Below are 17,064 nucleotides of genomic sequence, written 5' to 3' on the forward strand. Positions count from 1 at the left end.
CCTCCCCACCTCCTTCCCCTGTTTCTACCTCCCCTTGTTATTGTCAATGTATCCTTTATAATTGTTCCTGTAAACCCTTCACTCTTTCCGCCCATTATCCCCTCCCCTCTCCCCTCTGGTCACGGTCAGCCTGTTCTCAATTTCAATGTCTTTGGTTATATTTTGCTTCCTTGCTCATTTTTATGATACGTTTATTGGGATATAACCTTACTGTAAGTTGAAGAGGATCTGTATTTCCTTGGAGGACCATCTAAGCTATCACAATAAATGTTTTTTGCAGTGATAAGTAAGGTCTGGAGAAAGTAACATGGTGTATTTCCAAGTCTGACCTATGACAAACATATTTTATCATACCAAGAGGCTCCTATGGTGCTGTTCTTTCTGACCTTCCATAGGATAGGGCATCCTGCTTCCAACTTCTCTCTCCATCCTTGATCTCATTCAAAACTTACCTATAATGTGTCCAACTCCATTAAGGCCCCATTTTCCTTAAATAACAATGGAAAGTGCTGGTGTCTACTGGAAAAGAACCACATTTTAAAATTTAAAGCATTTAACTACCCCGAGGCCTTTTTTTCTTCTTACAACCCAACTCAACCTTGTGGTAGGGCAGGGAGGACAAGAGGGAAGAAAAATAGAAACTGGAGAGATGACTGCAGAGGAGGTAATGAGGAACAGGAGAAGCATTGCAATCCTACTGGTTGATTTCATGAGAAATTATTAATTAAAATCTGCCCTAATTTCATTCAGACTCTCAAAAACTAGATAATGTGTTTGAAGGCAACAGAGTGGGTCAGAGGTGAATCACAGAGTAGGGAATCCTGGGGATTCAGTGCCCTTACCAATTTGCCACTTTCCCTGCAATGTCCTTTGGAATCAGAGAGGGAAAGATAATTAAGGTTCAATGTTTATGACCTGTAGTGTTTTGTGGTAATTGTTGTGTTCTATATAGTAAACGGACTCTAAATAAAACCCAGAGATGCTTGTGAGAGCTTTGCAAGATCATTTTAAAAGATAAGAAATAGATCCTCTGTAGTCTCAGGAATCTAATGCACTGAATCAAATTACAGTTGTCGTTTGTTCTACCACTTTATTGTCCTCAGTACAAAGCAGGCTGCTGCCTTCTCATTAGAAAGACAACATGGATGGACCTGGAGGGCATTATGGTAAATGAAACAACTTAGACAAAGAAAGACAAACACTATATGATCTTACTTATACGTGGAATCAAAGGGGAAAAAATCCAAACTCATAGAAAAAGAGATTAGATTAATGGTTATTAGAGGCAGGGTGTAGAGGGTGAGGAATTGGATGAAAGTGGTCAAAAAGTACAAACTTCCAGATAAATGGGTACTAGATATAATGTACAACATGGTGATTGTAAGTTAACACTGATGAATAGTATATTTAAAAGTTGCTAAGAGAGTAGATCCTAAAAAGTTCTCATCACAAGGAAAAAAATTCTTGGTTTCTCTTTTTGCATCTATGAGGTGATGGATGTTAACAAAACTTATTGTGGTGACCATTTCACAGTATATATACACCTTAACCTTGTCAATTATATGTCAATAAAAGTGAAAGGAAAAAAAATCTGCAGAGAGCCCTGGCTGGTTTGGCTCAGTGCATTGAGCACCAGCCTGTGAACCAAAGGGTTGATGGTTCGATTCCCAGTCAGAACACATGCCTGGGTTGCAGGCCAGGCCACCCCCCCCCCCAGTGGGGGCATGTAAGAGACAATCACACATTGATGTTCCTCTCTTTCTCCCTCCCTTCCCCTCTCTCTAAAAATAAATAAATAAAATATTTTTAAAAATCTGTAGAGAATGTTAAATAAACATAATCAGACCCCTCCCAATAAAAAGACCAAAATGTGCCAAGCAGTAACTCTAATCACCTAGCAACTTAATTGGGGAGAGGGATTAACAGCCATTTTATGTGTGGGGTGGGGGAATAGGCATAATATCTAGACAACTAGACAATTCCACATGTTCAGTAGGGAGAAGGACCTGTTTGTAACATCCACTAAGGGGGCTCTTGCCATTTGGGAAGGCTTAAATGTGCTATGGCGGGGGGCACCAGTGCTAGGGTGTAATGGAGTATTGGGGGCAATGGATGGGCAGTGAACTGAAGCTGGAGGGAGGGCTCTCTTTTTTGTCCTGTTTTGCAACTGAGATGGTGCACTTGAATTGAGGTTGCTACAAGGTCTCTAAACTAGATAAACTAGTATCAACGTAATTCCCAGCAGGCACCAGAATAATTATACTGGTTAATTCTAACCACCTAGCAGCCTTTGGGGAGAGGGGAGTATTGCTGACCATTTAGTGACAGAGAATTGGCTCCCCTCTAAATCAATGAACATGTGAAATAAGTTGGAGATGAAAGCATGGAAGGGTATCATAATACCCACTGAGGGGACTTGCTCTACATCAGGGCCTCCAAAAGGTTGCAGGAGGCCTGGGCTACTACTGTATTTTGAAGATTCCTATGTGGTAGTTTTTAAATGAGTCAAAACAAAAATAGTCACAAAACTAAAACATGCAGTCAGCCCTCCATATCTGTGGGTCCCACCTGGGCTGAATCAACCAACTACAGATTGAAAATGTTATTTTTGATCCACAGATGCAGAAAGCTGACTGTATGCATTGTTCTATGCCATTTTATATGAGTGACTTGTGCATCCTTGGATTTTGGTGTCTCAGGGGTATCCTAGAACCAACACCCTGAGGCTACTGAGGACTAAGTCTAAATGCTTATGTTTTGAAACCTGCATTTTAAGCTCCTAGTCAAAACTAAAGTACAATGTATAACATCTGGTGAGGTCCAGAAATCTGCATTTTAAACGAATGCTCCCTGTGATTCTTGATGGACACCAACATTTGAGAAGCATACCCTGAATTCTAGAGAAGAAAGCAGTCCAAGTGAGGTAAACTTCCCTTGAAATGCTAGGGAAATTATCTCACTTCAATTTGGGGCATGCGTGTCACTGCATTTTATGTTGCTACTAATTAATGTGAAGGATGCCAAAATGTCCCCCTCCCTAAAATATCTCTCTAACCAGTCTGCCATCAGTCCCAAGATTTCTGGGAGTAACTTTTCTTTCTGAAGGTTATTATTAGCTCTGCTCTGAGCTGCTATGTCTGTGCCTGCCATGCTCCCCTTGCATTGTGTTATAAAGCTTTCCAATTTGCTACACAAGATGGTTGCTGGTAAGAGATCTGAAAGAATACATAAGAATTTGTCAAAAGCTGGTAAGAAATGGGCCTTGCATTTGATTGTAAGTAAAATAACCTTGAGCTTGGATTTGTTGAGAAATGTGAAATTGAACAGACATGTTCATTTGACCTAGCTATGACCATGTGTTCAGAATCTGAGCAACTCAACAACATTTTGAAGTCATGCTCTGTAGTCACAGAATATTATATACACTGGCACTGTGAAAATAGTTAAAACAAATAGAAGTCTTGGCCTGCTCTACAGGATCTGACAATCTCAAAGGTATTGCAGGGAACACACATGAACTAGAACATACGTGTAAGGCTATTTGTCATTAAAAGCACATCATGGTAGCACAAAAGTCCTGAGAGTTTTAGAAAGTTGCAAATAGTAAGTACCATAGCATATGGTTGTATAGGTTATATCTTACACAAAAGTACCAAGCCAGGGGCTGATCTTGGAGAATATTCAAAAGTCATAGTTGGGTAGAGAGTGTAGGACATAGAGTAAGAGAAGGTATCATAAGCAAATATCAAAAATAAAATAATCCAAGAAAAGAACACCAATGTCTAATTTATCTGTCATATAAGGTGAAAGGCTAGCCCCATGTGGATGAGTAAAAACCCCTTGGACATCATATGTTTAGCAAAGTTTTAGATAAATACAACTACAAAAGCCACGTTCATAATCTTGCAATTCAAGTTAGATCAAGGGTTGAAAATAAAAGATTTCTGCATGCCAAATCATCTTCTTGACCACTGCTACAATTTTAGTACATAGTGTCTTGTAGGCACTCAACATACATTTGTTGAATGAATTAATTAATGAATACTTACCTTACTCATCACTTTATGGCTCACACTGTTCAACTAATCTGGCCTCATGGTGTATTCTCAACCTTCAGAATTCAGGTGTTAATCTGTACTCTGTGTTCTGTGTGGTATTTCCAACACCACTACTGGACATAACCTCTTTATACTCAGACCCTAGCAGAGTGCTTGGAATATGGCAGTTGCTTGACACAGGAATCAAAGAATGAATAGATAGACGGACAATAAACTGATACATGATAAATGAATGGAAAAGGACTGTTGAGATGAAAATTTGTAATAACTGCTTTGCTAAACTATTTCACAGTGATTCCCAACCTAACCTCACCTGACCAGTAGGGGAATGGAATGGTAGCAATTGGGGTCCTTAAGCTGTTTTCAAAATGCTTATCAAAAATCATGTCTTCACCTAAGTGGAGTATGTGCACTGAGGGGAACCAGAGGATCTCCTTAGCTCAAAAAGATGCCTGTGGTTTAAAACTTGGCCCACTGTATGATTCTATTCTTTGTCAAAATCAAATGCTTTTTTGACCATTTTGTTTACAAGTTTTTATATGGAATGTATTTTCATTTGTCCTGGATATATATTTTATAGTGGAATTGCTGGGTCATATGGTAACTGTATGTTTAACTATTTAAAGGAATTACCATACTGTTCTCAAAAGCAGCTGTATCATTTTACATTCCTATCATCAGTGTGTGAAGAGTCCAATTTCTCTATATCTTCACCAACACTGGTTATTATCTGTCATTTCTTTTTATTATAGCCATCCTAGCGGATATGAAGTTGTATCTCATTGTGGTTTTAAATTGAATCACTCAAATGACTAATAATGTTGAGCATCTTTTCATGTGCTTATTGGTCATCTGTATGTCTTCTTTGGGGAAATGTCTATTCAAGTGTTTTGCCCATTTTTAATTGATTTATCTTTTATTATTGAGTTGTATTCTTTATCTGTGGGTTATCTTTTCACTTTCTTTGTGGTGTTCTTTTAAGTATAATAATTTTTATGTTTTATGAACACCAATTTAACAATTGGCCTTTTATCACGTGACTTTTGGTGTCACATCTAAGAAACAATTATCTTCTTCAAGGTCATGAAAAGTTACAACTAAATTTTCTTCTTACAGTTTTATAGTTATTTTATCCTCATCTGAGGACATGCTTATTGACTTCAGAGAGAGGGGAAGAAAGGGAGAGAGAGAAGGAGAGACACCCTGATGTAAGAGAAAAACACTGATTGGTTGCCTGTTATACTCACCCTGACTGGGGACCAAACCCACAACCTAGGCATGTGCCCTGACAGGGAATCGAACCCACGACCTTTTAGTTTATGGGACAATTCTATGGCCAGCTGAGCCACATGGGCCAGGGAAAGTTTTATAGTTTGTATTTCTTAAATTTATTTCTGTGATCCCTTCAGAGTTGAGTTTTATATGTAGTGTGTTGTAGAAGTCCAGCTTCATTATTTTGAATGTGGATACCCAGTAATCCCAGCATGTTCAACTGGTGTTTGACAGAAGTGCAAAAGCAATTCAATAAATAAACAATAACTTTTTCAGCAAATGACTATTGGCCATCCATAGGCAAAAACAAAACAAAAGAACCCTCAATGTAAACCTCACACCTTATGCAAAAATTTACTCAAAGTGGATCATATAACTAAATGCAAATCTTATAACTATAGAACTTATAGAGGAAAACATAAGAGAAAATCTTCATAACCTTGGGTTAGGTAAAGAGGTTTTACATATAATACCAAAAGCATGATCCGTTAAAAATTTGATAATGTTGGCTTCATTGAAATTAAAAAGTTTGCTCTATGAAGTGACTATTAAGTAAATGGAAAGACAAGATGTAGACTTGAAAATATTTGCAATTTACATTTCTGAAAAAGAGTTAGTATCTAGAATAATATATATGTATATATATATATATTTAAAACTTACAATACACCAGCAAGAAAAAAAAAACAATAAAAACAAAGGATCTAGACAGACACTTCACCACAGAAGATAAATGGAGAGCAAATAAGCATATGAAAAGATGCTCAACATCATTAGCTAATTAGGAAATGCGAATTAAAACTCTAATAAAAGCCCACTATTTATATGTTAGAATGGCTAAACTTTAAAAACCTGACAAGTGCTAATGAGGATACCAAGCAAGTGGTGGGAATGAAAATATAGCAGTCACTAGAGAAAACAGTTTGGAGGTTTATTATAAAGTTAAGTGTACATTTACCAAATGACTCAGCCATACCACTCCTAGATATTTAACTTATGTTCACACAAAAACCTATCATGAAAGTTCATAACAGCTTTATATATAATGGAAAACAATAAATGGAATGGATTATTGTTACATGAAAAAAATGTAGAGGGATCTCAAAGATGTTAATATTGAGTAAAATAAGTCAGTCTCAAAAGGTTACCTACCGTATGATTCCATTTATATGAATGTTGAAAAGAGGAAACTATAGGGATGAAGAATGGAGCAGTGGTTACCAGAGGTTAAGGGTTGAGGAGAGTTTAATCACAAAGGGCAATACTAGGGACGTTTGGCAAGTGATGGAATGGTTTTGTATCCTGATTGTGCTGGTGGTTACATCAGTCCATTCAGGTCTTGAACCTCCTAGAATAAAATTCCAGTGCGTGTATGTGTTTGTGTGCATCTGTTTGCCTGTCTTGGTTATGATGCCAACTTCACAAGTATATACACTTGTCAAAATTCATCACATATTTAAAATGGGTGAATGTTACTCTATATAATCATACTTCAATAATGTTGATTTTTTGGAAAGAAAGCCTATCCACACCAATCCCACTCCTTAAAAATAACTAGTGTTGCCCTGGCTGGTGTGGCTCAGTGGATTGAGTGCCAGTCTGCGAACCAAGGGTCGTCAGTTCGATTCCCAGTCAGGGCACATGCCTGGGTTGCGGGCCAGGTCCCCAGTGGGGGGCATGCAAGAGGCAACCATACATTGATGTTTCTCTCCCTCTCTTTCTCCCTCCTGCCCCCTCTCTAAAAATAAATAAATACAATCTTTAAAAAAGAACTACTGTTGAAAGTTTTGTATATACCTGTCTAGGACATGTAAGCACATAATATAAAGGTTTTCTCACTTGCATGAATGGGGTCATTGTACACAATATATATTGTGCTTTATGTTGCTTTTTTCACTTAGAGGTCTTGGAGGTCTTATAGATATACAGACAAATGCATATACATGTTCTATATATAAAATGACCATAGATATTTTTTAAAGATTCTATTTATTTATTTTTAGAGAGGGGGAAGGGAAGGAGAAAGAGAGGGAGATAAACATCAATGTGTGGTTGCCTCTTGCATGCCCCGCACTGGGGACCTGGCCCGCAACCCAGGCATGTGCCCTGACTGGTAATTGAACCAGCAACCTTTTGGTTCACAAGCCCACACTCAGTCCATTGAGCTACACCAGCCAGGCCCATAGATATTTTTAAATAGTTATATTGTTAGGCATTTTGTGGATATAACATCATTTATTTAACCAGTCTCCCACTGTTGGATATTTAGGTTGTTGGCAGATGTTTTGCTATTAACAAGCTACAATGCTACAGTGAACAACCCTGTGATACATCTTTTTATAATTATAAGATAAATTTCTACAAGTAGGATTACTGGATCCCAGAGTATGTGTAATTTGAATTTTTATAGCTACTGACAAATTGCCTCCTATGAAAGCAAGGTAGAACATTTAGAATGTGACGTGGGTACATCTAGGAGTTTCCTATCCCAAACCCTTGAACTTCTCTTTTTCATAGGATCATGCAGATATTGAGTGGAAATTTGCAAGGACAAAGCTCTGGATGAGTTACTTTGATGAAGGTGGTACCTTGCCACCTCCTTTTAATATCATCCCTAGTCCCAAGTCATTTCTATACCTTGGTAACTGGTTTAATAACACCTTCTGCCCAAAACGAGACCCTGATGGTAGACGGAGAAGGCATAACTTGAGAAGCTTCATGGTAAGGCTTTTTAAAATTATGTTTCTTTTAAAACAAAACTGTTTCCTACTTTTCCTCCTTTGTGACACTCCCTATCTTAAATATCATAAAATCACTCTAACCTAAAATGTTCGGCGGGGGGTGGTTCAGGCAGGAACTCCCCCTTCTTTCTCCAGTCGTAATACTTAGAAATAATCTTGGGGTGGATGGGTTGCTGAGAGACTGCTGATGTAACCTCTCTGACCATTTTTAATTACAGGAACGCCACACTGACAGCCTGATACAGAATCAACATTATCAGGTAAAGCTTCCTCACAGAAACTAAGCACAATAGTTCTTGGTCAGTTATGTGACCTTGGACAAGTCACTTAACTGAGCCTCAGTTTCCTCATTTATAAAGTGGGGATGATAAAACTTAACAGTGTTATTGTGAGATTTGAGTGATGAGTATGAATGTATTAGCGTGTGTGTGACACACTGCATTTAAGTGGTAGCTATAATCATTACCATTACTCATACAAAATATAGTGACCACGGATGTGCCATTCTTGGAAAGCTAAGTAAAAAGAGGCCATCCCCCTAAAGGAGAACTGTAGATTGACTCTAAGAAAAATATCTTGATTGTGTAATTAGTGAACATTAAAATCAGCAAATTTCATACACTGAAGAATGACTTTCTCAACTTTATAAAAGGAAGAAAAGCTCTCATCTTACTAACTAGGCAGGTTCAAGTTTAATCCAGCCTGATGGTAAAGGATATTGACTATGACCAGTCAAGGATTATTCTGCTCTCATTATTCTATAAATATGAATCCATGTTTATTTTATGCTTGGGTAGAAAATTTTCTTTTTGGGTAAATATGATCTTGCTGGCCCACTCTGCCACCAAATTTGGAAACATAATAATTCTTCATTTAGCCAATGGAATGAACTGGGTTTTTGCAGAAAATGGCCAGATGCCAGGATTTTTTTTCTTAAATTAAAAAAATATATATATTATTTATATATATATATATATATATATATATATATAATTACAGTTGTCCCCAGTTACAGTTACAGTTGTCCCCATTTCCCCCCATTACTCTCTCCTGCCTGCCTCACACCCCACCTTCCACATTCAATCCTTCCCCTACCCCTAATATCTTTGTCCATGGGTCCTTTATACATATTCCGTAACTTGACTCTTCCCCTTCTTGCCCCATTATTCCCTCCCACCCCCCCTCTGGTTTGTCAGTTTGTTAATTTCAATGTCTTTCATTATATTTTGCTCACTTATTTGCTTTGTTGGTTAGGTTCCACTTTAGGTGAGATGATATGATATTTGACTTTTACCACCTGGCTTATTTCACTTAGCATTAATGCTCTCCAGTTCCATCCATGCTGTTGTGAAGGGTAGGAGTTCCTTTCTTTCTGCTTTCTTTTTTTTTTAAATATATACTTTATTGATTATGCTATTACAGTTGTCCCATTTTTTCTCCCCTTTATGCCCCTCCTCCCTGCACCTCTCCCACTTTCCTATGTTCCTCACCCCCTTAGTTCATGTCCATGGGTCATACATATAAGTTCTTTGGCTTCCCCATTTCCTATATTATTCTTAACCTCCCCCTGTCTATTTCATGCTTACCAATTATGCTTCTTATTCCCTGTACCTTTCCCCCAATTCACCCCCCTTCCCCTCCCCCACTGATTACCCTCCGTGTGATCTCCATTTCTGTGATTCTGTTCCTGTTCTAGTTGTTTGCTTAGTTTTTGTGTTTTAGGGTCAGCTGTTGATAGTTGTGACTTTGCTGTCATTTTACTGTTCATAGTTTTTGACCTTTTATTTGTTACATAATTCCCTTTAACATTTCATATAATAAGGGCTTGGTGATAATGAACTCCTTTAACTTGACCTTATCTAGGAAGCACTTTATCTGCACCTCCATTCTAAACAATAGCTTTGCTAGATAGAGTAATCTTAGATGTAGGTCCTTGCCTTACATGACTTTGAATACATCTTTCCAGCCCCTTCTTGCCTGCAAGGTTTCTTTTGAGAAATCAGCTGATAGTCTTATGGGCACTCCTTTGTAGGTAACTCTCTCCCTTCCTCTTGCCGCTTTTAAGATTCTTTCCTTATCTTTAATCTTGGGTAACTTAATTATAATGTGTCTTGCTGTGTTCCTCCCTGGGTCCAATTTCTTTGGGACTCTCTGGGCTTCCTGGACTTCTTGGAAGTATATTTCCTTCACCAGATTGGGGAGCTTTTCCTTCATTATTTGTTCAAATAAGTTTTCGATATCTTCCTCTTCCTCATCTCCTTCCAGCACCCACACAATTCAGATGCTTAAAGTTTTCCAAGAGGTTCCTAAGCCTCTCATTTTTTTTTTGAATTCTCGTTTCTTCATTCTGTCCCATTTGGATGTTTATTTCTTCCTTTTGTTCCAGTTCACTGATTTGAGTCCTGGTTTCCTTCCCTTCACTGTTGGTCCCCTATATATTTTGCTTTATTTCACTTTGTCTAGCCTTCATTTCTTCCTTCATTTTGTGACCAGACTCAATCAATTCTGTGAGCATCCTGATTACCAGTGTTTTGAACTCTGTATCAGATAGGTTATCTATTTCCTTGTCACTTAGTTCTTTTTCTGGAGTTTTGATCTGTTCTTTCATTTGGGCCATATTTCTTTGTCTCAGCACATCTGTTACATGCTAAGGGGTGGAGCCTTTAGTATTCACCAGGGTGGCACAACCTTCTTTGCTGCATTGTGGCACTATTTGTGGGAGAGGGGTCAGAGAGGGAACAATGCCACTTGCTCCACCGTCATCCCACTTTCAATCACTTCCCTTATTAACCACAAGCGGATTGTGCCCTTTTGGGTGCTGATTCACGGGTAGGTGGGTTTGTGTATGTTTCAGGACCCTGTGAGCCTCTCCAGTGAACTCTCCTGTGAGACTAGGCATTTTTCCCACCACTGCAACCTCCACAGATTTTTTATAGCCAGGGGTTTTGAGTCCTTAGTTTCCCATGCTAGAACCCTTGTTTTCACAGTCTGCCTTACTCCCTTATTGTCCCTCCCCACTTATCTGTGTGGTTAGCCACCTTGCCACGCATACTCCCTGCCCTGGCTGTCCATTTCCACCACTCCTACCAGTCTGGATGAATGTTTCTTTAACTCCTTGGCTGTTGGACTTCCGTGCAAATGATTTTCTGGCAGTTCTGGTTTTGTTTTGTTTTTATTTTTGTTTTAAATTGGTTGTTATCCTTCTTTTGGTTATGTGAGGAAGCTAAGCATTTCTGCCTACTCCTCCATCAGAGCCAGAAGCCTGCTGCCTTCTTTTCTATCCACTCATTCACTGATGGGCACTTAGGCTGTTTCCAGCACTTGGCTATTTTAAATAGTGCTGATATGAACATTAGGGTGCACAGGTTCTTTTGAAGTGGTGTTTCAGGATTCTGAGGGTATAATCCCAGCAGTGGAATTGCTGGGTCAAAGGCCACTTCCATTTTTAATTTTTGAGGAAATTCCATACTGTTTTCCACTGTGGCTGCACCAGTCTGCATTCCCACCAAAAGTGCTCTAGGGTTCCCTTATCTCCACAACCTCACTGGCACTTGCTGATGCTGATTTGTTCATGATGGCCATTCTCACCTGTGTGAGGTAGTATCTCTTTGTGGTTTTCATTTGCATCTCTCTGATGACTAGTGATGCTGAGCACCCTTTCATATGTTTCTGGGCCCCTCTGTATATCCTCCTTGGAGAAGTGTCTGTTCAGGTCCTTTGCCCATTTTTTAATTGGATTGTTTGTATTTCTGGTGTGCAGTTGTGTGAGTTCTTTACATATTTTGCAGATCAAACCCTGGGATGATTTTCTACTACAAAAAAGATCTAAACATAGTTTATTTCCTGTGCATGTTCCTTATTTTACTGAGAGCCCGAGAAGGAAATACCTCTTCATGTTTTTCTTTTTTGATTCCAGGAAGTTATCAGGAATTTAGTCAAAAGATATGTGGCTGCTATGATAAGAAATTCCAAAACAAATGAGGGACTAACAGAAGAAAATTTTAAGGTAATTTAATCATGAAGTTGTTCAATTTCTCATTGTACATCTTTTAAGCATCATTTAATCTTCACAGTGTTTGAAGTTTCTGGTGATGGAATTTCAACTGCCTTTAATATAGCAAAGCCAGCTATAATTTGTATTCTCTCTTAGAATTGTCTTTAATTCAGTAAATATGAGAGATTTTGCCAATATCTGTCACCACAATCAGCTTTACGAACAAAAGAATCTGCCCTATACATTCTTTTTAAATTCTGGGTGTTTCTCAGTGTAGAAACTGAGTGCTTTAAATTATGTGGCAAGAATGTGTGATGAGGAGCAAGTTGGCAAAGGGAAGATGCCTGGAGGTTTAAAGGCCATTAAAAAAAAGAAGATAAAAACCAACAAAATCTATTATTAAAATCTAAGATTTAAGAAAGCCTACAATTAAATATTAGAATTTTCCTAATACTAACATTAGCATAAAACAGAGACTTTCAATCAGGAGCAATTATGCTCCCCAGGGCACATTTGGCAAAGTCTGAAGACATTTTTGCTTGCACACTGGGATGTGTGTGTTATTAGCATTTAGTGGGTAGAGGCTAGGGTTGCTACAAAATATCCTACAGTGTATAGGATAGCACCCACAACAAAGAATTATCCAGGTCAACATGCGAAGTGGTTGAGAAATCCTATCCTAGAACACATGTATATTTTCTAAGGAACATAGAAAAAGGTCATTATCCTAATCCATAGATATAAATTATCTATCGAGGGCCTACTATATGCCAAACATTTCATTAGGTTGCCGGGGTACAGTGGTCAGCAAGATATAACCAGCCCCTACTCTCATGGGGTGACACACAATCAATAATAATAGAGGATGACAGATGAGTATTCTAACAGTATATACATGGGTTGCTGTAGAGACACAGAGAGGAAGGATACTCAACTGGGATTTGAGGAGTCAAGGCAGGTTTTTAAGGTAAGCTTTGAAGGAGTCAGATAAAGGAAAGTTGGAGAGAAGAGTGTTCTAGACAGAGAGGATAGCCACAGGCCAAGGACCAGAGGCAAGAGGGATATGTTCATACAGGTAGACAGTAAAGAGCCTGGGGAGAGTGGGAAGAGACGAAAACAGAGAGACCAACAGATACCAGGCCTTGAAAAACTTGGTAGTTCATGATATGGAGTTTCTACATTTTTCTAAGGTTAATGAGAAATTACTAAAGAGTTTTAAGCAGGAGAGTGGCATGATCAAATTTAAACTTTTAAAAGATAGTTTTTAAAGAAGGAATCTAGTTTCTGAGCAGCCAGTTAAGAGATAGAAGATACTTCATAGGGACTTGAATGACCAGGGCCCTCTCTTCCAAAATATCAGCCTCATTACCTAACACATTCTGCTTCCCTAGTTTCAAACCTTAGAGTCCTAAAAGCTTTTCCTGTTCAGGAGCCCTTTCATGTGCAGATGTTTATGCCTATGAGATCCAGTGCCCTAATCTAATTCTTTAATTGTTAGTTAATGCTTTAGCAGGGATTAGTCTATTGGTGTGCCCCTAATGGGGAGTTTCTGAAATCAGCTTTACCAATTGCACAATTTTTCCAATGGCCAGCCCTGCCCACAGAATTATCATGTTTTTCTTGTGCTGGAATAATGTAAGATTTTTCAGGTAGTTTGTATATTTTGTGATTTGCTATTAGGCAAAACCTGGAACATTGCAAAGAATACCCAATATACCTATTTTGAAATATAGATCGTACATCTTAACATGTGTTTTCTCTCTTGCCCTAGGAATTAAAGCAGGACATCTCCAGCTTTCGATATGAAGTGCTTGACCTCTTAGGAAATAGAAAATACCCAAGGAGAAGCTTTTCCACCAGCAGCACTGACTTCTCTCAGAGGGAAGACAGCAGTGATGGCAGTGGTGGGGCTCAGGCCAAATCCAAGACTGTCTCTTTCAGTTTAGGCTGCAAGAGAAAGGTCTGCCATGGGCCATCTCTCACCAGAACCATACCAAGAGCCAGTGGTGTCCAAGAAAAGTCAAAAGCTGAGTCATCAAGCAAACACTCCTTCATGGGTTCTTCTCTCAAGAAACTGGGTCTCCTATTCTCCAAGTTTAATGGTCATACCCCTGAAGCCAATTCAGAGCCTATATACACAATTTCTGATGGAATCGCTCAGCAGCACTGTATGTGGCAAGATGTCAGATATTCTCAGATGGAGAAAGGGAAAGCAGAGGCATGTTTGCAGAGTGAAATTAACCTCAGTGAGATAAAATTAGGTGAAGCCCAGGGCACTGCTCAGAGAAGTGAATGCCCTCTAGCCTGTTCCAGCTCTCTTCACTGCACATCCAGCATCTGCTCCTCAAATTCTAAACTTTTAGACTCCTCAGAGGATGTATTTGAAACTTGGGGAGAGGCTTGTGACCTGCTCATGCACAAATGGGGTGATGGACAGGAAGAACAAGTTACAACTCAGCTCTAAGTCAAGCCCCTAACTCCTGTTCTGGAATTCCGCAGAAAATGTATGATTGCCTTGCTCTGAGAAGTGACACAGAATATAATCCCCTCACTGCCCCCACCCCTAGAAAGGAAACTCCTATTATTTTCACCATCTTTTATAGCTACATTCTCCACATTTTGTTCTTGTCATCATTATTACTATTACTGTGATTAGCCTTTTTATACCTATAAATACTAAGTCCATTTCACAACCACCTGAAGGGGTGTATGCCCTTAATCAGCAGAAGTGCAGTCGGGTGCTTAACCTTTTGGCTTTGCTTTTCTTGCCCTTGCTTCCTTGAAGCTTCAGGTGCCACTTTGCTACTGACACACAGATTCCTGACCTTCCTCAGGATATCCCACCATTTCCCTACAGGGCTGAGGGTTGCATTGTGTCCCACCAGCTATCAGAAAAAGGCAAATAAACCTGCCTATCTTTGTTATCCTTCAGTGCTCCATGCTGCACATTCTGGTTCAATGAACAGCATCAAAGGGAGATTGAACAGCCTGCAAAGAACTGTCAGCTTGTAGTAGTTTCTAGGTTTAACTGGCCTTGTTGTTTTGCTTTTTAAACACTGCAACTTCTCCTTATTGTGGGGGCTGTTTTTTCTTAAAGATGTGTTAGTTCCCTAATGTGTGCCAATGAATATTTACCACATAGTATATGTCACATCTGGTAAGTTTGTGAATTCCTTTCTTGTGTTTGTGTTATTTCAGTTAACTTAGTACATTTTAAAATTTCATAGTACCGACATTAGTATTTAGGATATGAACTGTTTTAAAAAAACTTCTACTGCACTGTAACCAATAGACACTACATCTCATACATTGGCAAGAAAAAATAATTAGCTGGTATATTTATAGGATCCTATCTGCCATTGATAGTTTTAAGCATCATTGCTATTGGAAAGCATTTCTAAGATAAAGGCCTGGATTTGAAAATATCTTTATAAAAAAATGACATCTTGTTGAGGTATCAAAATCTGAAAAGAACAGCTTCATCTTAATTAATTGCTAGAAAAAAAAAACAAAACAATTTTAGGTCTAGATAACCTGATTCAGGTTGCTGTTTTTATATTCACTGGGAGCAATGGAATTGCACGTGTAAACTTATTAAATATATAATGTAACAACCCTAGTGATTTCACGGAACTATAAACATGATATAAATTCTACTGTTTTCAAAGAAAATTGCACTAATACATCGAATCAAATTATTTCCCATGGCTTAAGAGGACCTCGTCAGAATATAAAGGTGTAGGTTAAAAAAAATGAAGTCTGTAACATATATGGTCATCACATTAGACACAATAACTGCTGAGAGATAACCTGCTGAGCAAAGGTGGCTTTACCCAAAATTAGTACAAAGGTATTCCCAACTTACCTTAACCTGAAACAGCCCTAGGTTTGGGTCCTGGAGGTTAAATTAACAGTATATAGCTCTGAAATTAAGAGAATTAGTTAGGCATCATACTGTTCTTATAAATGACAATAGCAATAGAAATCCAACTACATTCCTCTGTATACTTTCTGGTAAAAGTAAGTGAAATGAAGCATTTTCAAACAGTGCAAATATGCCTCAAAAAGTTTTTGACAGTGTAGTTCCTTCTATTCAAATTAATTCCCATTTCCAGCCCTAGCTTTGGTGACTGATGGTCAAAATATTCCACATGAAGTAGAGAAAAATTGGGGATGGGGGAGCTGGAGGAACAGGAAGAGGTATTGAAAAATAAAGCTCAGATCCAGGGAAAAGTGATCAAGAGAACAAGCTACATCAAGACTCATCTCATAAGAGATGGTCCCAAAATAATTCCTTCATCCTATCTGAAGTGATCATTTACTCAAATCTAACTTCTCTCCTGCTTCTCTAAGTGTGAATATCATAAATGACCCTGGCATCAATAACAGGTTACTTTCCAGAAGGAAGGTTTCTAAAGTTACAGAATCAACTTTCCCAATTATCAAATTAACTCTGAATAATATGTAGAATCTGGACTATGTTTCTAACTCATATTGATGGCACCAAAAGCCAATACATGACCCTATTTCATCAAAAGAAAAAGATATGTCTTCCTCATAGATGCATGTACTTGTGATAAGTTTGTTCTGGCATTTACTTTATCAGTTTCTCAGAAAACAAGGGTAGCCAGATATAGAGCCATGTCCCCAAGTCCAAAAAGGGTGGAAGGGGATAAAGGGGAGAAAAAAATGGGACAACTGTAATAGCATCCAGTCTTCTGGATAAAGAATATCCAGTCTTCTCTCCATTATGCTCTCAAGACAGAATATGTAGCCATAGTAGCCATTCTCTACTACTGAAATAAACCAGGGTAAAAAAAATCATGGATAGTACATTCCTTTTCAGTTATCAGGGTTATTGACTTTGAGACTTGGGCTTAAAACTTCACTAGCAATGTTTAGGCATACCAATGTTGGAGGTGGAGGCCAGTTTGCTGTTAAAACTGAACAGCTATTGCTGTACCTTCTACATTGGTGCCACCAGTGTTTTTTATCACCT

At 38.5% G+C, this 17,064-nt stretch overlaps 1 protein-coding gene across 1 annotated transcript in view; it reads left to right on the plus strand.

The window, feature by feature from the left end:
• TRPC5 (transient receptor potential cation channel subfamily C member 5) overlaps nucleotides 1–14,563 on the plus strand; it is a 346,676-nt gene extending 332,113 nt beyond the window's left edge. The window contains exons 8-11 of the mRNA XM_045817615.1: nucleotides 7,848–8,051; nucleotides 8,290–8,331; nucleotides 11,988–12,077; nucleotides 13,837–14,563. Coding sequence (XP_045673571.1) covers nucleotides 7,848–8,051; nucleotides 8,290–8,331; nucleotides 11,988–12,077; nucleotides 13,837–14,529 — 1,029 coding nt within the window. The 3' untranslated portion in view covers nucleotides 14,530–14,563. The remainder of the gene's footprint in view (nucleotides 1–7,847; nucleotides 8,052–8,289; nucleotides 8,332–11,987; nucleotides 12,078–13,836) is intronic.
• The last annotated feature ends 2,501 nt before the right edge of the window (nucleotides 14,564–17,064 follow it).

The sequence above is a fragment of the Phyllostomus hastatus genome, unplaced genomic scaffold, assembly GCF_019186645.2.
Source record: "Phyllostomus hastatus isolate PE091 unplaced genomic scaffold, TTU_PhHast_1.1 phas_scaffold_28, whole genome shotgun sequence".
Taxonomy (NCBI): domain Eukaryota; kingdom Metazoa; phylum Chordata; class Mammalia; order Chiroptera; family Phyllostomidae; genus Phyllostomus; species Phyllostomus hastatus.